Source organism: Magallana gigas, chromosome 3, assembly GCF_963853765.1.
Source record: "Magallana gigas chromosome 3, xbMagGiga1.1, whole genome shotgun sequence".
Classification (NCBI taxonomy): Eukaryota; Metazoa; Mollusca; class Bivalvia; order Ostreida; family Ostreidae; genus Magallana; species Magallana gigas.
In genome coordinates this window covers 33,694,197-33,719,509 of record NC_088855.1, presented here as the reverse complement: position 1 = coordinate 33,719,509, position 25,313 = coordinate 33,694,197, and the positions used below count along the sequence as shown (strand labels likewise).

General features: G+C 33.4%; 1 protein-coding gene across 1 annotated transcript in view; it reads right to left on the bottom strand.

Moving 5' to 3' along the window:
* Nucleotides 1-447: 447 nt before the first annotated feature.
* LOC105333951 (E3 ubiquitin-protein ligase znrf3) overlaps nt 448-25,313 on the bottom strand; it is a 26,708-nt gene continuing 1,842 nt past the window's right edge. Inside the window, exons 2-10 of the mRNA XM_011437193.3 lie at nt 9,019-9,135; nt 6,317-6,391; nt 6,011-6,151; nt 5,419-5,505; nt 5,044-5,070; nt 4,718-4,888; nt 4,387-4,489; nt 2,281-3,795; nt 448-1,752 (exon numbers count right to left, since the gene is read on the bottom strand). Of these exons, the coding sequence (XP_011435495.3) occupies nt 1,703-1,752; nt 2,281-3,795; nt 4,387-4,489; nt 4,718-4,888; nt 5,044-5,070; nt 5,419-5,505; nt 6,011-6,151; nt 6,317-6,391; nt 9,019-9,135 (2,286 nt within the window). The 3' untranslated portion in view covers nt 448-1,702. The remainder of the gene's footprint in view (nt 1,753-2,280; nt 3,796-4,386; nt 4,490-4,717; nt 4,889-5,043; nt 5,071-5,418; nt 5,506-6,010; nt 6,152-6,316; nt 6,392-9,018; nt 9,136-25,313) is intronic.

Genomic DNA, 25,313 nt, shown 5'->3' with positions numbered 1-25,313 from the left:
AAGATTTTTTCTATATATTCTTATGTAAAACTTGTGGCCTCACCCTACCCACCTGCATCTACACTTCCTGAGGATACTTCCACAAAAGTTTGAGCTTTTCTGGCGTAATTGGTTTTGAGAAGAAGATCTTTAAAAATATCATAAATTGTTTAATAGTTCTTATTTATCTCCCCTTTAAAGAGGGTGTGGCCCTTCATTTGAACAAATTTGAATCTCTTCGCTTTGTGTTTGGTTGAAATTGGTCCAGTGGTTAATGTGAAAAGTTTACGACAACGATAATGCTGATGATGACAGACAACGGACAAATCTTGATCAGAGAAGCTCACTTGAGCCTTAAGTTAAGGTGAGCTAAAAATACAGTAAATCAATTAGACAGACCTCTTATTGCAGCAAATTAAAGGTAATGAAATTATCCGCCATAAAAATAACAATACCAAAAGATTTTGAATTAACTTAGTATTTTATTGCATTATGTAAATCATAAAATGTATTTACACAATGTATTGCATGAAAAAAAAAAAACAATATCTAATGGTTCATAACATTCATAATTTAACAACATTCGACAATTTATATATAAACTGCCACAATGTACATGGACTTTGTTAAAATCAAAATACATTCAATACATGGATTTCATAACATGGATTTTCTTTGAAAAAGAGGAGTTTGCCAACACTGAAAAATAAATATTAAGATAGTTTGCTTTACTTATCTGAAGAACACAGTAATACAATACTAATTGCGCATAAGTGATAGAAAAATAATCATCCAGAACTGAATAAATTAGAGCTAAAAGTTGTGAAATCTGAAGTGCCTCAGAAGTGGGTGACTAGGGGTCATTAAAATTGTCATGTAGGATCTGCATTTTTTTTAATGAAACAAAAAAAGAGCTTTAAGTACATCTGTAATACTTGCAATTTAGGAATTTAACAAAAAAGAAATGCTAAAAAAATATCCAAGGATCCTTTCTATTTTAAATATTTCAGTTAATTAACATGTTACACACAGTTAGTCTTTAATAGAAATATGGAATCCTTTTACTTCTGTGCGATTTCATCCATTTCCATTTTATATATGTATATAAAAAAAATAATTATTCCAAATGAAAATCTATTATATACACAAAATGAAAATGCTGGATGGTATGTGGTGATGTAATTTGATGAAGAACAGCTGTCAATCACAAACTAGCCTACATCTAGACCAATGAAAAGTGAGAAGTTGTACAGATGAGTTACTGGCCTTTGAAGGAAAACTTAATAGAGGACGAAGAGTATTGGGGAACAATACAAGAGGTAGCAAACAATGGAAGCATAAAGATTGCCATACAGGTTTGTCTGATAACATACATTAATATGAAATAAATGCAAAATATCTTAAGTAGTTATTCATTTTGTTTTCTCAAACTTCCATGCATACAATCACTTTTTGGGGGGTTTCTTTACTGAAAAATAGAACACCTATGAAAATTATTTTAGTTTTTCAGAAGGCAGTGAAACTTACATAATATCAAATTTTTAATGGTTTCCATTCACCAAAATAAAAGGGTATCCATTAAGCATGTTCCATCAGAGTATTGACATAAGTGACTGTAGATATAAATGTTGAGTATATCAAGATTCCAGTGTTTCTCCATCAAAATCAAACTTTAGGGTGCATCCTCAAGCTGTTGATAACATACAGAAGAGGAGGTCTTTCTCTACAGCAGATTCTGTGGTTGATGCAGCTCTGTTGACACTTTGCAAATGCCTAAAAATTGAACACAGATGATGCATTACACAGTACATGTAACACGGTAGCTCAAATATTCATCTATTCAACCCTTCTCTCCATCTTTCATCAAAAAGTATCTTGAATTTGCATTGTGTGGGCAATTTATATGCAGACATGTGTTGTCTGTCTTCTTCAACTCAAGCCTTGATTATAAAGAAATTGGCTACTAAGTGCAAACAAGGCAGAGATATGTATGTATGATAAGTGTACATGTTAAAGATAACAAATGATTGACCCAACAGCACACCTCTTTACTAGAGGACATTGTCTGGTATTAGTAAGTACAAGTAACCACAGGTGAAACACAATTACTTAGTACTTCTATCTGTGTGATATGAATGAAACATATCAGTCATTAAGACAATGCTCGATCAAGTTTCATTCATGAAGTCATCATGTGACTATCACACTCCATTTTACTTTTTCATAAATATTTCTTTAACAAAATTCAAGTGTGTACGCCAGCTGAAAGTGATACATGTATAGCTTCATTTCATTGCTTACCATCGGGTTCTGAATATATCACCACAGACTGCTTAGGTAATCTGGACTGGGCACTAGTTTGAAACTGGTTCCCTGATGAAAGACAACTAGATGCCTCAGTTAATTGTTTGTAGTTTGGATTCACAACCTGGTCACAGCCGATTGTTTGTTCTGATGAACACATTTCTGCTGGTCCATTGAAAGTATCGTGTAATCTCATGTAGTTTAATGACATGCAAGTAAGTTTGGATGCAGGACACACATTCAATTGCTCACAAGAAACAGTCTTTGGTAACAATGGTTCATGACTAGTGTTTGAGTTTAGGTTTTCATTGCTGATATATGCACTAATTCCAGAAATTTCACTAAGAGAAAGATCTGGAGAATCACAGTGACAAGTTTGGGAAGTTCCATCTAAAGTATTTATTGAACTCGTCAGACTTGAACATGCACCAGCACTGACTCCACTCAAGTTCAATGTGGAGTCACTTTCATTGGAATGGTCATCTCCTTCATTATTACTGGAGGTACAGCTACACATGTTTTCATTTTCCCACTCAGGGTTAAAATTAAAGCACTGTGTAGTAGGCAATGTCTCGAGTGTAGCTTTGCTCTGAATAATAGTTCCTCTCTCTTTCTCCATGTAGACAGTTTCTGAAGGCCGGGGAGTAGTCTTGCTACCACCAGTCTGATCAACTGATGCAAACACATTAGAATCACAACTACTGCTATCCGTCATATCCCTCTGGTCACTGCTTCCATAGGTTGAATGATTACTATCCAACGGATTACACAACCGACACACCACCTGCTCCAGACTGTCCACACTTGGATTTCCTTGAGAGCTATCCGTACTACTGCAGCTGCCATAAACAGCTTTAATGCTCACATTCCTTCCACTTTCAGAGGTGGAGCTTTCCGAGTCACTCTCCCAAGCCTTGGCAGAAAGTCTACACCTGGGACACTGGTGGGGACACACTTTGTTTCTGCTGTAGTCATGGAAACTTTTCCTGTGATGCTGGAAACACACCTTGCGATGACTGTATGAAGATACACATTTAGGGAATGAACAACTGTGAACTTTATGTGATGAATTAGAACAATGGAAAGCTAGTCCTTTTTCCATGTATCTGTAACAACAGTGTTTGTGATGATATGTTTGCTTTGAGTATTTTGGATAATTATGGTACACACAAGGCCTCTGAAAAGATTGTGTAGGTAATGCTGCTGCACAATATTCTCTTAAGTAAGAACTTCCTGAAGATGGGGAGGATCCAACTGTTCCTTCACAAGAAGGGCAGCCATTGTTGATAGGGACAGGAGTTCTCCCATGAACCCCAGGGCGGTCTGACCTGTGATTTCTCTCCCCTGAACTGCTAGGCTGTATGTACTGGAGGTAACTGGGGTGCTGTATTTGTTGGTAAACATCATAACTTGGATTTCTCTGAAGATTAATGCGATGAGGATCATAGAGAGTTATGCTCTGATTGTCCTGTCTCTCAACTGAATGGACTGGTTGGTCTGCAGTATCATTGGCTACAAAACATGTAAATTAAACATTTTTCATTTTATCAAACTAATTTTCATGCAAATAACATGAGTTGGCATTATTGACAATTAATCAAAATCAATTACATATGCTGCAATATGCATCAAAATGAAGAAATTTTTGTTATTGATGGTATAAAATTATTTTTTTTTTTTATCAGATACGGTCGGGAGTGATCAAATGCAATAAAGCCCAAAAGGCTTTACGATAGATTTGATCATGCAAAACCATATTTGATCACCTCATAATAATCAAAGAATGATTTCCTAATACCGGTACTGGTACTAATATTCATCTTATTTTCAGCAATTGTTCGATTATATATCATAACAGTCATTGATAAAATGTATTGGACTATACATTACAAAATCAATTTGTAGTGTTATCATAGACAAAGAAACTGGAAAAAGTAAATACATTTTTTTCAATGGCATTTATTTGGCCTTAACTACCGTATCTTGAAAGACAACAAAACAATAATTCAAAAAATTTGCAATATTATTCTTTCTAAGAGAATTAAGGGATGAATTATTACAGTACCCTTCTCTTTGTAAAAACTTTGATACTTTTAATCTTACCAACTATATTAAACATGCAGAGAGGACAAGTTCTATTGGCCACAAGCCAAGGATCCACACAGTCTTTGTGAAACTCATGAGAGCAGGGCATCACCCGTAAAACCTGCAAGAGAGCAACAATGTATAACATTTTCTACAGTTGTATGCATATCATTGCATATGTTATAAACATCAAATAAAGGAAAATACAAATCACATGAAAGACTTTACCGCATTTCCCCAGGCACTAAATGGAATGAAAAAAATTGCCCTTTAGTTGGACATCCGTAGCATTGTCCAATTAAGAGTGATGAAGCCATCAAAAATAAAATTTTACAAGAGAGGCAATTACCTGACTTTCTTTGTACTCATCCAGACAAATTGCACACTGCTCCAGTCCAGAGCCACAGCTGTATACATCCGACACAGGGGAGGGAACTCTTATTACTTTCGCTGAAGGGAACTTGTACTTTCTGGTCTCTAACTTAGAAATTGCCCTTTTGGCCAGTTCTGGCATTGAAACCTGTGAAAGTTTAGCAATATGTTAATGGTTGTGAAGTAAATACATGCAAGTTTGTTCACATTCATTCATTTATAAGATTCTTATCCAAAACTCTACATTAAAATCTATTATTACTGAGAGAGATTATCAATCTAAAAATCAGACAGTCAAGTTACCTCTGTTTCTCTGTTTCTTAATTTGATCTACAAAAGAGAGTATATAACATATGAGTTAATTGATACAAAAAATCATTTGATAGCCATAATTTAGTGACTAGAAACAATGATTAAATGTCTTCATCTGGCACCACAATTTCTCATTTGCAACATAGTGACATCTAGAATACCCAGATCAGTTTCTATAGTAGTTCTTGAAAATTATTAACTTGGTTTGGCCAATTATGACTGAATGTTTTCATTTTCCTCTAATATTTTGAGCTCTGGATTTAAGTAAGAGCGGAAATGAGGAACAACACTAAATGAAAAGTCAATATGTGATTCGATCACTGATGGTATAATTATATCTCATCAAATACAGTTCTCTGCACTAACCTTGATAACAATAACGATTATGACTATGCAGACAAAGACGAAAACTGCCACAAATATCCACATGTCAAAGTATTCCTTGCTTACATCCTGGGAAATAAATAAGAGAAAAATTATCACAATATGACATATACTGTAGATTCCTTATTTTATGTGTATACTTTATTCCGCAATTTTACTGTTTTCATCAAATTGCGAGAATATTTAATCGCAAACGCTGAATTTTTATCAATGTTTATTATAGTTTACATGCGTCCGAAAAATAACAGGAAGATTGAAAAATTTGCAAGATGTGATTCTCATGATTTTACGCAGATATTAAATCCTCGTTTTTAATTAGGAATTTACAGTACCAAATATTTCTAATAACAAAAGTCAGGAGATTTTGATTTAACACTTTCTTTTAAAATGTTTCCATCCTACATTTGTTGATTTTTTCAAATTCATACACGTCTCAATCTGATAAAGATATTAAGTATAAAAGCTGAAAAAGCAAAAATTGTTAATGTTTCAGCTATACTTGATATTATTCTTACTTTGTGCATTTGAACATACAATTCAATTGCAATTGTTAAAGGACACTAATGGTACTGACTGTGCTAACTTCGACGTGCTTGGAGCGAATTCTGGCGCGAGCATCTTGGACAGTACGAATAATGTTCATCAGTTTCTTGGCATGGGCTCCCTGAATGATGATCACAGGTCGCTCAAGTTGTACATCAGTTGGTCTCTCCAGCTTTACAAAAATGATGATGAAATTTTAGAATGCTTGGGAGGAGTTGAACTCAGAAGAAGCATTTGTTACCACACTTTATCAATATCAGTTTAGTGCTCCTTCTTTCTGATAAAATATGTAGCATTTTAGAAACAAATATGATAATTTTGTGAAGAAAAAAAATACCTGTTTGATGGCCTGTGGGACTTCAGAGATATCAAATATAACTGCTGTGGCACCATTTTTAATGGCCTTCATTGCCTACAAAAGATGATATTTGTGTTTAAAAAAAAAAGAGACATATAAACTCATACAGTAATAAGGGTTATAGCGTAGAGCCAAGGATAAATGATTTTGAAATTGTAATTCATTATATTATCAACTTTATACATGCAATACAATTTTAAGATGAGAGTAATGAAACTCATACTTTGTTGTATAAAGTGTGAATTATCTAATAAGCTTATTCCCTGTAACTACGTTTCACTGTATTAAGAGATCAAAGCACCTTCAAACTGGATTCAATAAACCATCCATTATGCTGCTCGATATGAATTAATAAGACCCTCCCCAAATCAAGGAAAAAAACAAAACACATTTACATTGGAAAAATCTATCAAACACTCCTGATTTTTACAATGCCTGGACATATAAGAACTGTATTTAAGCATAGAATATTTGAACTTGCTGCTTTATATATCTGCTTTGTAACTTTTTAAAACATCAGAACTACAATGATCAACTTATTAATGATTTTAAACAAATTAATAATCACTAGATATTCTAGCATATTCTAACCCAATTAAATCATACTAAAATGTGTTGATTATTTTTTTTCTGTATTCTGTTACTCCTCAATCTGTTTTAAAGCTTTATTATTTATCATACGTTGTACGCTTACCTATATAGTACTAAATCTTATGGTAAAACAAAGGTAAATATTTGAAATTAAGGCTTACTCATGCACACTGATTTACAGCATTCTTCTTAAGATATGACAGTTCATGTAAGTTGTGAACTAAATCATTTTATAGTGCAGCTATGTTACAAGAGGTCTCATTCCATAAATTCTTATCTCTTTCTCACAGCCCCTATCAAATGTAACGTAATCCTTTAATGTGACAATTAACTTGCTGACAGATTTTTTTTTTCTTTTTGCATTTACATAACACTACAGGGCAGAGTTGAACTAAGCCAAATTTTAGTTTTTTACCCCCAAAGGAACATTTTATTGGTGGGGGATTCATGGCACTATGATGGCAGACACCTTATTTCACCCCCCTCCCCAATCCCCCAATTTAAGTAATCAATCACAAAAACTTTGCTACGAGGAGGCCATCAAACTAAATATTCGACCAAACACTTGTCGTCTAGCGGACTGCTTCCCTGGGCACAAGGGCTGTTTTATCACAAACGTCCTCATGTTCGGGATGGAGAAGCTACTTTACCAAATCTCTGAGTTTATCTCACTCCAGACAAGATTCCTCTCAAACAAGAGGGCTATAAGCTATACATTGATACATGTTGGCCTCATAACTGCGTATTAGTTTGATCTTGATCAAAAGATCATTCTTGGTCCCTTCATTCTTTACCCCTTGCTAAGTTCTGAAAATACAGGTGAACCTTTGGTGCTCCTTTATGGATCAACTGATTTGTACTAACTTTAAAATAATGTCATTCAATGTATTATCAGTATACATGTATATTTTCATCTATAAAGATGTTTATGTTTGTAAACAAACTCAATATGTTGTTTATCGATTATTTTGCAACTGTCCTATCTCGCATTCACTTCTCATTGACCCATTTATTATTTTAATACCTTTGCAAAATATTTACTGATCAAAGTATCCTATGTAAATTGATCGGCCTCGCTATAAATTATGTTTTTATATTTTCAGAAGTCAGGTACATATCAATTCATTTGAATTAAAAGTCTTCCATGTCTTGAAAAGCCAGCATTTGCGAGACACTTTTCTCTCTGATTTCCTTCACAGCAGGTGGTCTATCACACCAGCTACACTAAAAACTAGAAATAACCTGCTGTTGACCTTCAATTAAACAGTTCAATACTTATCTTTATCCCTCAAGTATATAACCTGTAACTGTCTAAAAATCTTAGGAAAGCAGGGCTCCCTTAATCTTCTCATTTACGCAAAATGGTCTAGTCTACTTCAAAAATATTTGACAACTGTTCCCCAGTAGAAGTCCAACATTGTTTAATCATAAACAATCTGGACTAGGTGGTGCATTTAAACCATGGACGTGAAAAGGTTTGGGTACATAGCAAAAATGGGGCCTTACATCTCAATTAAAGAATTTGAAAAACTATGTTTACTATTTACCGTATATATTTACCTTTTATTTGAAATTGTGTTTTCAGAACAAGAGGATAAATGCGCTCAAATTAAGAGTGCAATTTCTAATTGCACAGAAAAGTAAAAGTTTTATTCATTTGAGTAATCAAAATTACAATTTTACCTGCATAGTTCTCTGGGAGGCGATTCATGTGATATACTGGTATATACATCTAGAGTTTATATTTTTTATAGCCTACCTCACCTACTAAAATTCGGCTAATTCTCTGTTCCAGTAATTGAACCTAGCAAACTACTTGTTAATATCAAACGTACATTCAATGAAGAAAATTCTTTAAAGAATTTATAGCACGTACTTTACATTCCAGGTGCAACTTGTTTTTAACCTAGTAAGGCACAGCAGATTTTAACTTCATTCATGATAACTGTATATTGAAATACATTTGTGCCACGAGACAAAAACTGGTCAATTTTTCTTCACTAATACGTTTATAACTCTGCATGAGCCCATCAATATATGTTACCGTACCTGTACTTGAAAGTGTAAAAGAGTCGTTTGAATTAATCTACCTGTTGGAACAGCGACATGCAAGGTGTGTCCATTTGTTCTAATCTCATCACACCCACCCAGCCATATGGAAACAGTTCTGTTGAGAGCTCATTGCTGCAGATACTCAAGGGATGAATCTACAAAAGAAAAAAAAAGTCCCTAAATCTTAATTCAAATGACCTTAACACTGTTTGTTAAATTCCTGCAGTTAAATGTGCATCAAAGCTAGTTCAAAATAATTTGGATCTGGTGTCAGGGTGCAGTAGATGCACCTGCATTTATGGCCTTATGTCAAATCTTTTGTCTGCTTGTCTAACATGAAACAGTATGATGAAGATTAAGGTGCATTTTTAACCTTTTCTGGCATTGAATGTTAATGTGATTGCATTATTATTGTGATTCATCTTCACAAAAAGGAATGAAAACTAGATTGTTCTCGTTGCGAGCAACGAGTGGGTCTTCCGTCCGATTTTTTGGTAAATGAGATAAAATCCTTCACTTTAAAGACTAAATTGTTAATCAACGCCAAAAGAATTAGAAAAAAAAATGTCGGCACCCAGGGCTTGAACCCAGGTCGCCTGAGCACATGTCCACCACTGTAACGACTGAGCTAATCGGACTCTCGCTTCAAGAATTTGATGCTCAATATCTCGGGAACGCATCAATCGATTTAAAAAAAATTTTACATATTCTTAATCAGTAAAAGAGTCTCTATCAACCCGTTAGAAAAATATATATAAAGCAAAAAGTTGAAAAAAACGATTTTTTATCTTTCCTTCCGGTGACGACCGGAAGTGACGGCCGACAATTTTATGACCATGTTGCAACAGGTTAAGTGGATGTCTATCTTCACTGAAAATTTCAGCCCTACATCTTTATTCGTTTTTTGGATCTCTAGCCGACAAAATTGACTTTTAAAAATCGTAAACGGCCGATAACTTCCGACAGGAAGTGATTATCAAAAAATTGAAACGGCGGTACAAACTTCAGATACCGACACATCAACCCTCAAAATTTGAGAAAAATCGAATGAGCCATCTTCGAGAAATCGCCTGCACAAAATTTGTAAGACAAAAAAAGAATAAAAAGAATAATAAGAAAAGTGAAAAAGAAACAATAGAATAATAGTAGGGTCTTCCGCTAAAGACGGAAGACCCTAATAACTTTTTCATAATACAAAATGTATAATTACAAAAAATAATTTAAATGTCAAATTTTTGAAAATGCTTCCAATAAGATTTATAGTTATATATCCTTTTAATATTACAGTGACAATATTATGTTTCCATTATTTACAACATCGGCGACAACAGAAAAATAAGTCAGCAAATTTACAGTCATAAACCTGTTAAACCACCACCTATAGTTATAAATAAAATGTTATCAAATATGTAAATTAAGGCATTGCTCCAATGAATGAGAAGTGTTTTATCAAACTGGTCAGTGATTTTACTCAGAGTACTTCTATAGTCACGTACACCTACTATAATACTTGCAATGAGAAATCGCAATAAACAAAGGAAAAATGACCAATCTCTGCAAAGGTTTCAAAAAATTCAATGACCATACAGTTCTCATTTTCTCAACTTCTTTAGGTATATTCACTGTAAACATGGAACACACAGCCCAATGGTATATAAGATAACATTTCCTTTTCAAATATTTTCTTGTCTATACTAAACTAGTAGACTAATACAGACCATGCAACAATGCAAACATAATCTCTCTATAACTGGCTAATGTATCAGGAACATTTCTGACAAATACAATCGATATCAAACATTTATTCTGTATTAATATCAAATGTTTATTTTTAATATCAGCAACGAATGTGCAATACATGAAGAAAAAAAAAATCACTCTCTGATATTGAAAATAATGCTATTTATTGATATAAAAAATTAATTTTCTGATATAAAGAAAAAAGAATGCATAATATCTATAACTTAATTTCTGATATCAATCGAAAAATCCCCCCCCCCCCCTCTTCCTTGAACCATTGGTGAAATTTGTTCCCAGGCAAATGAACCTAAAATGGGATTTTATATAAGAAATACAGTATGCCTGCATACTTGAAGTATTAATTCTTTTTCAATTTATTAATTTGATTGTATTTTCTTTTCCTATTCCTGTTCCTCTTCCTCACTTAAGCAACATCCTTGTGAACAATTAAATGATATTAATGAATCTGAATCACGTGAATAGACTTTGCAGATATTCCTAGAAATTAAACTGAATCAAGTACTATGTAGAAAAATTTGATCAGTACCGGGGTATTTTAAATCATATGAAATAAAAATAAATTTTTTTTAACAAATTGTTCAGCATTGTGTTACAGAATGACTGAGTGAAATTTCCTGACCATGTATCTTATTTAAATACTGAAAACTCCATGAAACAGATTCCAACCAAATTCAACTATTACAAACCATGATTTTTATGCAGTGGGATGAATCTTCCTTTACCCTATGGTATTTGAAAAATGAACAAGTTGTTCCAAACGATTTCCACAATTTTGATGTAGGTAGATCTTTCCTAGTTTATCATCAATCATTCCAATACCAATAAATTGGGATCATATGACTTGCCTTTCAAGTTCACTTTCTATTTAATCCTCCAATTACAAGTGATGAATAATTTTTAAAGTTCAAGCACTTAAGAAAAGGGTTTTCTCTTGATTTTATACACATAAAATACCCTCAATGAATGTATTTTTGCATTCATAGGCCTTAAATATTTGCCTTTCAACACTATCTTTCCACTATTACCACAACACCTCTTTGATCTATGAATATATATACACATACTTTTTGCAATTGATGTTAAATATTTGCTTTGTCAATTACTCTGCCATTAGTGTGACAGAGAGATGAAAGAGGTGACACTTTTCTTTGGTAAAAGACATGTTTAGCTTCTAATATCGTTTTAAGTCTTTCTCATCTAAAGAGGTTTTTCGGAGCAACCACACTATCAATTGTAATGGGATGGGCAATAATCTGAAGTTATCATTGGTCAAATTAAGATTCATTTTATCCCTGTATGCAAACCCTTGAAATTCATTTATTTACGCAAAGCACTACAATTAATTTGTAATTTAACTGTTTCACCCAAAGGGTTTCTGGTATTTCAAAGCTATAATAAAATCAAATTAAATTCATTTACAAAAAGGAAACAATCTATGTTGGTTGTGATCATGAGTAATTTAAACCCGGGGAGTTTTTGAAACCATTTAACAGTCAGCTTTTTTTAGGTTAAAGTTGGACCATATAGCGACTATCAGTCATTGTTTTACTCAATTTTTACTTCAAATTTTTGCATTGGGCAACCATTTATCAGTCTGTCTGGTTCAATAATGCACCATGCAGTTGTCTTTGATTTTCTTGAGTGATCATGAATTTTGTAGCAAGATGAATGCAAGAGCGTTTTGGCAAAATCAAGAGCTTGTTTGTGTCAACTGATTTTTACATCACCGAACAATTTCTTTTGATAATTTTAACCAAACAACATTAATTGGTCATCAGTCCAGCAATTCAAATGTGACAAAAGAGTTATTCAAATGCTCTACTGATTATTAAAAATGCATGTGCATCTGTCTGTTGTTTGAAGGTCAAATTCTTAAATAAAAACTTAATTACAATGTTTGCTTGGCTTCATATTATTATTGAGTCACATATACTATAACAAAATGATTTATCAAGAAGTAAGAGATCAAATCAAATGATGAATGCACAGCTAATATCTGCCATTTCATTCATGCATACCCACACCCTCTCTATGACATCTGATCCTAAAAAGTCTTTAATAATATACCACAGGGGAACACCATAAAAAAAAATAGTTCCTGGTAAAAAATACCAGGTATTTGATTTGTTGGTAATTACAAGTCAACAGGTAATTAATTTGTATGTAGAAAAGCATGTTACTAACACTGTAATAAAAACTAGAAACATTTATATTCATGATGTTCATGGGTTTTGTCGTCATTTATCAAGGCATGATGATAATTTTATTTCTGTACAGGTTACGCTCTTTTGGGAATGAATCAAAATCAGCTTTTGCCACCCAAGATGTCATTTTCTCTGAATTAAGACTTGCATGATGATGCGACTTCGTTCACTGTGTGAGGGCAGAGTCAAGGTTTTAAAACATTCAATTCTCTCCCTCCCACACACCAACTCCAGAGACCTTACCTTTGTTAGAAGTATCCACAAAAGTACATCTTTTTGTGGAACATCCTTATAGCAGGTGATTTATAAAGCATGATTTACAAAGTTTTGTACAGATTAAAACCACAAGGATATAAGAAGAGAGATCATTTACATATTTTTCAGTAATATAGCTGTTTTATACTGGCCTCTTGGTTCCAAGTCAATTCAGTTACTGGTATTTGGAATCGACAAGACTTTTCTAACTGTCAAATTGCATTGTTATTGCTGAACTGATTCAAAAAACTTGAATCTTGGAGCATTAACAGTGCACTCACTATGTAGATAACTTGTGGGGAAATCTATACAAAATACAGTCGAACTTCGTTATCTCAAACGAGTTGGGACTGCTTAAAAACTTCAGGATATCCTTGTATTCGAGATATCAAGGGTAAAATACTTTGAAAATAAGTGGTTGGGACTTACAAATCACTTCGACATATCCACTGTATTTGAGATATCGGTGTTCATGATATTGAATTTCAGCTGTATCATAATCGTATATCAGATTAATATCCAAAGATTTCACTCTAACTTGCATAATTCACATATAACACTATTAAGAGTTCTTGATTAAGGATAAACGAAGTTAACATGTTTTGAAGATTATTCAGTCATAATCAACCATTGCATGCACTGCCTGCCAAATTCTAAAATGATCCAGAAAATAAATTCAATCATGATAAAGAGTGTATAAAAATTGGAAATACATGCATCAGAAATGTGCATAAATATACATGTACAAGCTAATACATCATAGATCTAAACATGTTCTTGACCCCTTGCAATACAAGCAAATTTATCTTAATTTCAGGTGAAAAGAAAAGCATTACAGAAAACACACATTCTGATGGCAAATCTTCTTTGTGCAAGATTTACCAGATTTCTTCACCTGAATCCCAATCATAAATCGAGGTTTGACAATCCAATCAAACATGACTTGTTGGAAAAAGATAAAACCACGCTCCTATTTGATACCATAATCTTTCCTAATAACTGTCTGTTTACACAAAAAGTTGTATATCAAAGATGTGAATTTGCCACACAAAGAGAATTTCAATTAGTATTCAAATCTCAGTACACATGCAGATTTTTCTGTACTGAGACATCCCAGCATGAAGCTTCCAGAAGCTTTACAAAGGCAATTTAGAAAAGTTCAGTTAATTCACTTAATAACCCAATTGGGATATTTTGGGATTTATTCACAGACCAAATTTTCTGTATACTTGCAGTGCTCGATCTTTTAAAATGTTTTATCTTATCAAAGGTGTACATACACTGGTACATGTACCTTAAAACTCCATTACAACTGGAAACCTAATTAAACCAGCCAACTGAATTAATGCAATTTCCATTCATCTGTTATTCAGGGCAAACATTACACCTTTAAGATTTCTAAAATCTATGATAAACATTTTGCATATATGCCATTACCTTATTTTAGTTAATCCACGACAAAGTATAGTCATTTCACTTTTGTTAAGAAATTATTTTACTTTAATGAACAGGAATTTATGCATGTAGTTCATATCCATTACACTGGAAAATAATTTATTTATTACAAAAATAGAAAATATTCTAATTGAAAAGAAGACAACTAAAAATAAAAATTCAGTGAAAGCATTGAACAATTTCCAGCGGTCAAGGAAGTTCAAGACTAGCCCTTGGCTGTGTTACCATTGGCCTTGGTCCATTCTCTGTGTGCCAACAGACCTTTTAAACAGGTATGATCCAATAAAAGACATGAATGAAATTTCCGATTCTCTGCGATCACCTGGCTGGAAATATTAAATACAGAATTTCTAAATGATGTTTACATACAGAAGCCCAAGACTGTTCACATTCCTTTTGCTCTAATCCCCTTTGTTTACATTGGTATGCCTTGCACACTGAAGGATTTTGCAATGGACAGTCTCTGGACAAATGTAATTATTGGATCGTAAGGGTCTTTTTAATTTCTGTCTCGTACAAGTCTCCTTCCATTTTGGTGCCCATTTATTCAAGAGGGATTGACCCAGTAAACATAATTAGCTCCTGATCCACAGTCACATAATCTTAGTTTAGACTAATGGCAAAAACTGGGCTGAAATTAACTTCAGGATGGAAGCTTTCATTCATAGTAAAATGGTAGTCCAAGACTTTAAAAGTCTAGATTATGTACAAGAAAATTGTGTTTCAGGGCTTAAACTCTTGATATTTCTGAGCTACATGATGGTTTCTTTGGTCTTTTTTTGTCCTGACTTACCTAATACATAACTGGTTTTTTTATTTAATTGTTTACATCAATGAATTCGAACTTCATTCATTCATCTATTTCTATGCAAATAGTTTCAATGTCAAGTTTTGAATCATCTTTGCAGGAATAATTTTTCTTGTTAATTCAAAGAACAGAATTTATGTTGTTCATACAGACCTAAGGTCAACATGGCAATCTATTTCTAGTCTGCATCACCAAGGTTGTTGGATTAAATTTGTTGTATCAAGACAAAAACCATTGGTGCATACATCAACTTGTACTAATATATCTCCTTTATCCTCGCCCCTCAAGACAAAATAGTTGTGTTAGTCGAACAATTATCGTAGGTTTTCAAATTACCTTGAAAGGAGGTTAAAAAACACCATAATTGCCCCCAAATTAGAAAAAGTAAAACAGGTCTTCAACATTTATTTTGGTCTTTTTAGCCTCAAATAATAATGTAACTGCACTCAAAATGAATAAGAAAAGCCTTGAAACAAATCTGTATGTCTACGTGCTGATTTGCTGCTTTTGGTTATGCTCCAATATTTAAGAGTCTTGCAAAAAATGTATGTCAACAATTACTTGCAGGCATTATAAAAAAAAATTCCTCAACAACTGCCATTAGTTAGACTAGACACAAAAAAGAAGATAAAAATAAGTTTAGATGATTGTCAAAACTCAGTATTAAGATAAACATTGTATACAGGGGATTTCTTCAGTTTAAAAACTAGTTTCATTGTAATAATGTGGCATTTCTTTTGCAAATTACATTGCAGCCTTCAGGGTAACAAAGAATTCATGCTAATCAGAGAAACAGATAATGAAGTCTGAAGAAAAAGGTCATATGAAGTAAACCAACAATTTCTTTTATCATTGGTTTATACAGATTTGCCAAAGGTTGGTTCAGAATTATCAAAATTGGAGGACTTTTGAAGATTGCATAAACCTTCATATATGAAAGTAGATTTGATCTAAAACTGTATCAAGGGAAGTGGGCCTTCTCTGCATGCAGGTAAGCAGTCAGGTTGAACTCTGTCCCCCAAGCCAACTTGGGGTATATATCACACATACCACACATACTACAGTGAAATCTGCTTATCCCCATGCCTAAATAGTCTGACATTTTGTTTTATTTGGCCAAATTTTAGTTAATCTCCAGATCATTGTTAAATCCAACATAGTCAAGAATATATGATATAATACACACCTGATTATCTTTTCCTTTCATGCTGGGCCAGATTGATTCAATACAAGTTATTTAGGTATAGTTGGTAACACCAGATCAGAATGATCTAATAAATTACATGCTTCTGAATGAGTGATATATTAAAGGCAACAGCGCAATCATTTTCTTATAGTACTATCAGTATATATAACAACTCATTTCAAGATAGTTATTAGCCTTAATATTATGCAGTTTGAATTAGAAAGTAAATTTATTATTAATACAATGTTTATGTACCCTTTACATCATTTATATTAAGGAAACTTTAATTCAATTACATGAGTAGTTTGCTTCATAAAAGGCAGTACTGAGAAGAATGTACAAAGTGAACACACCTTTATGTATTATTGCCTCTTCACACAAGCATAGATCATTTGATCACACGGAACCCCCAAACAAACCCATTTCAGATTTAAATCAAAAAATGACTTTATAATGCTCCAATTTGAAATTTACTTCTTTAATTTACCTCATTAAGCCCTCCATCATTGTTTGATGTGGAGATATTTGGGCTTTATTGCTGTAGAGTGACGGCCATAAAACCCATTGATCAGGGAACCAAACTCTCTGGTTTTCATGCCTATGTCATCTGTCACTTACATTTTCTATTAGAATATGTGGCAGCAGAGTTGTATAGAGCTACCGTAGCAGCACTTAACCACTTTCATCACAGATCCTATTTCTGTGTTCCAAAAATCTTCATTGTTTTTCTATATATAAATGTACTTGGCACAGTGTTGGTTAATTTGACTTTGACATAAAGAGTAGTGCACCCCCCCCCCCAAAAAAAATATATATTGTACTTGCAGTCTTTTTTTGTAAATAAAAAATTAAGATAAGTTATACATACAATGTATATAGAAAAGTTTATGTACAAATTCCTCACAAGGTAATACATCCCAAAATTAAAATTCTGCATGATTTACAATTACTTTGTACTATATAAACATGCATAACCTTGTCTACCTGGCCTTATAAATAGGTACCATTCATTTAATTACACCAGAGCAATTTGGGTTGCGTGCAGAAAAATGTACTGTACTCTGAGAATCACAAGAATGCAGAATGCCAATACATCAAGTTTCTACACAAGAGAACAATTTCTCTATTTAAAGGAAACTGGCACACATTTCGCCATTAACAAAAGAAGAAAAATGTCACTCATATTCAATTTAAGTAATCAACCAGTTGGCCAAATACAAGTAAGTAATTATGCTTTGGCTTGTCAAACTTCCTGTATTCCCTGCATGTGTTTGAAACGTAGGTACGCAGTACCTTGAATAGATAGAGAAAAAGAAAGACCTACTAGGGGGGAATTCTGTCTTCTTTGTCACTGTGTCACTTATCTAAATCTGTCATCTCAACGCAAACAATGGCAGTCACAGGAATTTGTCTGTGCAGACAAAAGTACTCACATTTCAATTTCAAATAACATGGCAATAGCAATAAAATCGTGGCCCCCTATCTCAAATATGATTTCATACTGCTCAATGAAAAATTAGGTTCTCAAACTAGCACATTCTGAACAAATACACATGGATGAGGTAAAAGAATGCATCACACGTATTTTAAGTTACCCCAGAGACTGCTGAATGAACTGCTGAAAAGTACAACTCATTACTCATGATAACTGGGGATCAATATACCCTGCATGGAATCAATCAAGAAGGGACCTTGAGAGATGGATAATTAAGTTGTGAAACCCCCAAGATACGGTAACTGATTTATTAATTGAAATCTGTTGTACTGGAAAGTGCATTCAATTGGCTACTGGCACTGCAATTTTGTACAAATTTACATGTTCAATTTGAGCATGCAAACATCTCATAGCCACCTTAAGGACCTCCTCAATGTTAGAGTGCATATGTACCCCAAAACCAGCATCCATTTCACTACTTCTGTCGCGGTTCCTGATCTTCTCTGGATCTTTTTTTTTCTTATCTAATACATGTACATACATTGAAGCATAATTTGATCAATTCGTGGCTGCTAAATTTTCAAGAAATTCATGGGTACCACTCACCCTTGAATACATCCTCGATGAATTTTGCATTGGTTTTATTGAATCCATGAAAATTGAGAACCATAAAAATTGGGACCCACAAATTCAAATTTTTCCCTAGTTTAGTAAATTAAGGTATTAATAACAGTGCATCTACTTAACTATCTTTAATGTCATTGGTTTTGAGTATTACTTCTCTCTAACAAACTTATAGCCATAATATGTAGCTGAAATATTATACCCTTTTTTATTTTCATATTCTTGTTTACAATAATAAAACATGCACCCCTGTTTGTTTCAGCTCTCTAATACAGCTTAAGTTTCCCACCTTTATTCTTAGATGCTTATTCCTTATACATGTATTTGATTTCATATTGCAATGGTATTACTGCAAACATTCAGAGGGGATTCATTCACATATTAATGATTTCAGGTATGTTCATGGTTCTGTCAATACATGTACATTGGAGCCACTGTGCAGGTGCATGCAGTCAAACCACTATGGATTACTTGTACATGTACAAACTATAAAATAAAAGGAAACATTTTTGAAAAAAGAAACATTGAAAAGTTTCAGAGTTGTTATAACACTGACTTAGAGTCAGGAGTTGCACAGCTTGTGACATTCAACTTTATCCACATGTAAATTACCAAACTGCATGTTGGTTCATTTCTTTGATCTGATAGAGCATTCCCAGGTTGGCATACCTGAGCAGTTAGTGGGATCTTCATTGTAGGGAGATTGCGACAAAATCAATGGGGATTTGTTGGGTAATGACGACCTATCGCAGGCCAGCGAACTGGCAAACTCCAGCATATGTCACATCAAAGTGTACGAATCCCGACAATTAGGTTTGATTGCTTCTTCAAAGGGGAGTTATATTAAATAGATGAATGTTTAACAAGAGTTATGAACAAGCGATATAGATTTTATATTTTGTGGATTGGAATGGTAAACACCTTAAAGGGGCTATGCAAAATAGGTCCGAAACGATAAAAGTCAACTTATTTTGTCAATAAAGTTTCTATTGATATAATTAAATCCATATTAAATGTGTTAATTCACTAAAACATGCATGCTGCAAAGCCAATATTTTAAAAAGACAAGAAACATTTGAAATTAATATACAACTAGTATAATCCCAACTAGTCCATATCAAATTCAAATGTGTAGGCCTAGGGAAATGAATATTTTAAAGTATTTTAACCTTTCTAAAATACTTTAAAACACATAATTTTGTTTAACTTAAAACGAAGTGCAACAGCTGAATCATTTATCTGTTGTTTCCGCCAGTATCAACATCTTATTAATCATTCATACAAATTACCAATGTCTATAAAACAACCTTCTAGTAACTTCCAATAATCAGATACAGTTTTCGTTGAATACATTCCCTGTGATCATCTATTTCTTCACTCGCATGAACATTTACATTTCTTTGATCTCATCTAAATTCTCATTTCAGTTTGAATATTCTGTCTCATTAAGTCTTTTCAACAGATGTTTAACATGCATTTCTATGTTTTATGCATCAGACAATTTTTACAATAGCATCAAAAACTCCACAGGATTTCAACACAATAAAAAATATCTTGCTATCTTTAACAAGACATGATTATCATACGTTGAAGCATAACATTTCTTTATTCATTGCATTGATAGTTTTTAAATATATATATCCTGAAAATTATGGACAATTCATTATCAACCAAACTAATGATATATGTCCCAGTACCATGCGTGTACATCATGCTTTCTCTCTCTCTCTCTCTCTCTCTCTCTCTCTCTCTGCATTTCCATAGTAAATTCTTTTTTTCTAACATCAGCTGCTTGATGAAATCAGCCTGTATCATATCAAGTCTGCTTTAAGGATGTTTCAAATTCCCAAACTTTGAGGGGAATAGAGGTCTAGATTTAAAAAATAAACAATGAGTGATTTATACCTCCTGAACTTGAGAGAGTTTGTGGCTCTAGCTCTCTCTGAAAATCAAATTTCACTCACCACCCAGGCACGCATTATCTAACCTCAGAACACACAGCCTAGAAACTATCTTGACTTCAATGTAAACATGCACCCGGTGCATTCTGCCATCAAAAGAGCATCTTATTTCAAACAATGGATCCAGTTTCAAAACCTTGCAAGACTGTAGATGGTATTCAATGTTTCAAAGCACTTGATTTCTTCATAAATTGGATAGCTTTAACTTTAAAAGGACTGATACTTTATGAAACAAACATGCATATCATTTCGATTTCTGGTAAAAATTTTATTTAAATGTGTTAAATGGCTTCTACTATCACAACTTCTCAACAACAGAAGTTCAGCAATTAACGAAACATTTCTGAGCTTTTTCATCACATAAGACTGTGATGTTTGGATGATGTCATGTAAATCTTCAATATGGCTTTAACCTTTATACACAACCATGGTGCAGTTTATCTGCCATTTCAATTGTTATCGAAGTTTACTCTTTTTCATCATCTGGGAATTGACAAACATTTATTGGTTTTTAAAATGTAACTGCATATTAGTATTTTCATTCCACACCAGTACATTTCGCTTCTTAAAAATACTTTGTGCAAAGCTTTGAAGTGAAAATTAACAGTATTATATGAAGTGTCACTGAAGTGTATAAAGCACAAGAGCCTTCATGATGGGGAAACTGCAGCAGAGATATCAATTGTAGAAATTGATTTCTGCACATAGGAAGTCACATGCAGTTTTGAATGATTTATGGAAATGTAGGAGACTCATGGTGCAATTAACTATGGAAATCAATTTAAATCCTGTCAGCCCCAACAATAAAGAGAGTTTACAGAAAAATATTTGTGCTCTCTCCTCATTACCTAGGGCTGTCCATTTGAATACACAATAATAGAGATTCACGTTGAAAAATGAAGTTTTACTTTAAATGAAAAAGAAAGAAATTAATATTGACAAGGTAAGTCCATCAAACCAGTGCAATGCTTCATTGAAGAGAGGGGACACAATAGACATTGTCCCACCGCATTCTTCAAAACCAAATGCAAATAGACTTTCTGAACACAAGTCTTCATAAATACCAACCCCCTAACCACAATAATTCACAGAGGGCACCCTTGGACCCGTGGTTCAATTCAAACTTGTAGACTTGTCTATATTGTTCAGTCAACAGTATAAATATTTCTCTCCATGATATCTATATCACACAAAATCTCTGTACACCACTGTTAAACTGGAAACTCAGTTTTCACAAATGAAAACTTTACACCCCAAAAAATCTGAAATGCAAATCCTTTTGAAATTCAACGATAAAAGCTACAAAACTCTGATATTACAGCCTAAGAAAGGCACTGAAGCAAAGAATTGAGATGAGCATATCTATTTGGGAATAGGAAGAGAGGCTAAGAATTCAATTGAAGTACTTAGATGTTCAGTTCCATTCAAATCTCCCTTCCCAGTATAGATACACATTTCAGTGTCTTTAAAGATTAATGACAAAAATGAATTCATTTCAATGCCACAAACTCAGCCAATTTTTTGTCTTCTTCCTTGCAATATTTTGGGCACTTGTAAAGTCTCTTTATTACCCACGAATTTAGTTTTTTAATGAAATGGCAAAAGATATATGCTTGAGGAATGAAATTTCAATCTTCTTTCATAGCAGCAGAATTAAGTACTCATATTATTGTGAAAATCCCAATCCTTCATACAACACAAGAGAGCATTGTAATTACCTTAATCTCAAGGAGATACAAATAGGATCACGTAAAACTGAAATGAAAAATAATTGTATCAAGTTGAAGTATCAAATGTTTTGAATGAATTCCAAATTGTTCCCTTTAATCTTTTGTGAATTGGAAAAAAAATTAATGGGATTTTTTTTCCCCTGCTAAAGCCAACCAGCCAGAGGTTGAACCCAAACAATGTTTTGTGGCAAAAACATCAGCCACACGGTTCGTCTTGTCCCCTATCACTGTTAATATTCAAAAATTTGTGTTTAAAGTCCTGTCTTACGAAACTCTTTGATCCTTGCGGTTTACATAACATGAAAGCCGTGCATTTTGATCCATATAGATAACTAATAGCTGCATTAATCAATCTTCTGTTTTAAAATAAATCCTATTTCAAATTCATTAGATATTGGATGAATCATCAAAGCATTGGGAGGAAATTAAATTTCTCACAAGAAAAAAAATATCATTTCTAGAAATGTTTAGCTTCTGAATAATAAAGCTGGATGCCTTTCTTCACAGAGATACTTTAAAATTTTATACTTTTTTAAAGGAATTAAGAACATTAAATGCACCAAACAACATTCCAAAAGACGCAAAATAATTTAGGAAGGGATTTAAAACCTGATCGTCAGATATGAAAGATGCTGCAAGGAGTAATGCTTCAACATGCATGCAGCATCCAGGGTTAAAGATTTACCAGTAACTCTGTTTGAAATACCAGTGTATTTTGCATTTTGTTGGATGTCAGTCACAATACCAAATTTCAAACTGAGAGCCATGTATAAGATAGGTACCCTCCCAATCCTAGTCAGTGTTCTGTCCTGCTCCCAAATGACCTCCTAGGACATCTGTAGGTCCCCTAGGCAGCCCAGAATCATTATCTTAAATGCTCTAGAATACATTTTATCATGTTTACAAACAAGATATTAGCTGATAGCCAAACCTAGATAAAGCTGGGAAATTGTGTGATACCCTAAACCGGATTAATATAAACACTTGTCCCATTTCTGTTGATAACCTTGCCTGATAAAACCCCCTCAGAATCTCGTTCAATTGGATTCTCAAGGGTAAAGATCTGGGGGGAACAACATGTGTAAAGGAAGATAGTTAGATTAAGTAATCCCAATAAACATTCCGTAGCTTCCGTAACTAGGATGCTAAATGACAACTGGCCCATCCTCAATTGCTTCACCACTTTCTTAATCAAGGTAAAAAAAATATATAAAACAGGTTACCACACCCCCAAGAAATACTTTAAAAAATGAAAATATTTTTTAACAAAACTTCAGACCAATTAAGATAAAATGTTTCTGCACTAGTACTCTTCACATTTTACTTTTAATGCTGTCCTTCTAAAACTATCTGCATTTCATTTATAAACCACAGAAAAGAGAGTTGACAGCTTAATTATAAGTGAGATATGTTAATTTATATATTGATCCTTCATCTGGAAATTCATTGGAACAGAACAAGAACTATTTAATATTCCTTTGATGGTGGTTTCTCCCTATGAACATGATAAACATAGTACAAACTCTTTGCAAGACAAATGCAGGTTTAGTCTCAGTGTAATGCATTCATATCCTTTTGACAACTTTATCTCTTATGATTAATCCATTGAAATTAAACTCAATATAGGTCGAACAATAATCATACATGCTTATAGATGTGTTCTTATTTTTAAAATGCTGTCCTTATGACATGGTTCTAACCTTTCTCAGGGAAAAGGCGATGTATAAGTTTTTGAACTTGTGCTAGCCAAATCTCATTGTAATCAAAATACAATAAAGTATGTTCAAACCATTATTTATTTCTCATTCATACAAGGTCCAAACTTGTACTTGCAAAATTTCAACATAGGGTCAATTTATACCAGACTACTTAATTAAGGGGTGCAAAAATGATTTAAACATATGATAAATCCATACTGGATAGTTCAAACAACTCTGGCTCAATACTAGCCAAGGGTTTTTGGTCCACTCCGCTCCCATTATAAAAAGCGGAGTGCACTGAAAACCCTTGGCTTTCAAATATGTGGCTCAATCAGTTTTCTGATTTATCCCACAAGAAGGTATAAGTATATTATGATAAGAAAAAGTTACAACTTCAAAAGCTATGTTTTGGGCGACGTCTAAATACTGCCTAAAAAAAAGGGCTATAAATGAAAGGGATTTAATATTGTGCACCGATAGCGTGGGATTTTGCAGCATTTCCAAAAAAAAATCCTGCAAGCACACTTAGAACTGAGACTTCCCCTTATTCTTGTAATAAATCATGACCTCTGTTTATTAACATTTTCAATGTGTCAGTTCTATATTTGTTAAGAAGCAAGAGTGCTTTATGAAGATCAAATAACTTGTCATGAAGGATATAGGGTGTCAGAGGTTTCCTGTTTACATGAAGTCACCTGCTATTGCATAAAAGCACCAGTATTGCAGCGGACAGCCATTTTTGGGATGTAATTAAACTGTCTGTGCCAAATGTGTACCGTCATCTACGGACAGCAGGTGTCCTTTGAACTTCAAATTGTTTCTTTTTTTCAATAAAAAAGTTATTTCCCTTTGTTCTCTTCATCCTCCTTGAAATCAAGACTACAGCATATGGTAAAACAATTTTTGTTGACAGCTACATCCTAATAAAAAAAATAACCAGGCAATATTTCCAAAGAGTAAGAATGACATTCATGATTTCAATGTCTAAAGAATAAGAACTATTTCCATTATTTCACACTTGATTACATTAATATGATTGTGCTCCAAAATTTGCGTTTGCCAATGAGAGCATGAGTCTTCTGGCTTCATAAGCCAACTCAAAAATCAAAAAGACAATATAGCAAATGACTCTCACATTTCTCACCCAATATGTTTTCCATTTCCAACATAGAATCATATCAACTTATGAAAATCTTTAATTCAGGTAAGCAAGA